Raw genomic sequence first — 1,128 nt, forward strand, 5'->3', positions numbered from 1 at the left:
CCTTGGCAATATGCCGGACCCTAATAGGTAGAGGATTCCTGGGGCCTGAGGCACCCAGATTCCCATCGAGTCCCTCCCCGCAGTGGAATGGGAGCTGAGCCGCCTGCACAGACAATGCGAAGTCATGGAAGGCGAACGGCGGGCCTACAGCAAGGAAGTCCGCCAGCGCATCCGCAAACAGCTGTGAGCCCTTACCACACCGCCCCCCTCCCCCGGGCGTGGGGTGGGTGGGGGGCGTGAGGGGAGCCCCTGTGGAGGATTCCGGATCCCAGCCGCCCAGCGCCCTTGCAGGGAGGAGATCCGGCGCCTGGAGGAGCGGCGCGCCACCCTGCTGGTGCAGATCAGCGTGGCGCAGAGCCAGGTGAAGCGGCTGCGGGACAGCCAACGCGTGGAGCACATGGGCCGCTTGCTCCGGTGCAGGGACCAGGCGCAGGCCGAGGTGGAGGAACTGCAGGAGCAGAGCAGAGCCCTGGAGCAGCAGGTGGGTGCACGCCCAGGCGGCTGGAACCCTAACCGGGAACCAGTGGCCTCCGCTTCCTCGCCTGCAAAACTGGGGCATCCACCGAGTTGGCTGCTAATGACTCCTAGTGACACAACAGGGAATTGGCTATTGGAACTGGAAACGTGGGCGGTTCGCACCAGCGGTGCGGTGGAAGAATGATGCGGCTGTCTACTCCTGGAAAAATGAGAACCCACGACCGCAGAGTCATTTCCAAGACGGTAAATCTTCATGCAGAGCAGACAGCCTCACCTGTCTCCCTCCGGCGGAGGAGCAAGTGGGGTTGAATTTTGGCCTAGTGGTTAGCATCCCAAATGCCTAACCCACAGTGCTACCAAAACTCCTTTCCAGAAAGATGGTGGATGCTGGGTGCTGGGGAGTTGGTCCCATCTCATAGCCCCCCCCCACGGACATCAGAAGGGAACGCTGCCCAGCCTCGGCCCATCTTCACAATTGTTAGGTTTGAGCCCATTGTTACAGCCACTGTGTCAATCAATTCATTACCTCAAGGGTCTTCCTCTTTTTTGCTGCCCCGCTACTAAACATGATGTCCTTCTCCAGGGGCTGGTCTCTCTTGATCACATGTTCAAAGCATGCATGTGAGAAGTCTTGCCTTCCTATCTTCTACA

General features: G+C 59.8%; 1 protein-coding gene across 1 annotated transcript in view; it reads left to right on the top strand.

The window, feature by feature from the left end:
- Nucleotides 1-1,128, top strand: part of ODAD1 (outer dynein arm docking complex subunit 1) — a 27,333-nt gene that overhangs the window by 1,299 nt on the left and 24,906 nt on the right. The window contains exons 2-3 of the mRNA XM_045292646.1: nucleotides 84-183; nucleotides 292-481. Coding sequence (XP_045148581.1) covers nucleotides 84-183; nucleotides 292-481 — 290 coding nt within the window. The remainder of the gene's footprint in view (nucleotides 1-83; nucleotides 184-291; nucleotides 482-1,128) is intronic.

Source organism: Echinops telfairi, unplaced genomic scaffold (genome assembly GCF_000313985.2).
Source record: "Echinops telfairi isolate 266 unplaced genomic scaffold, ASM31398v2 ScPeMD7_655;HRSCAF=1070, whole genome shotgun sequence".
Taxonomy (NCBI): domain Eukaryota; kingdom Metazoa; phylum Chordata; class Mammalia; order Afrosoricida; family Tenrecidae; genus Echinops; species Echinops telfairi.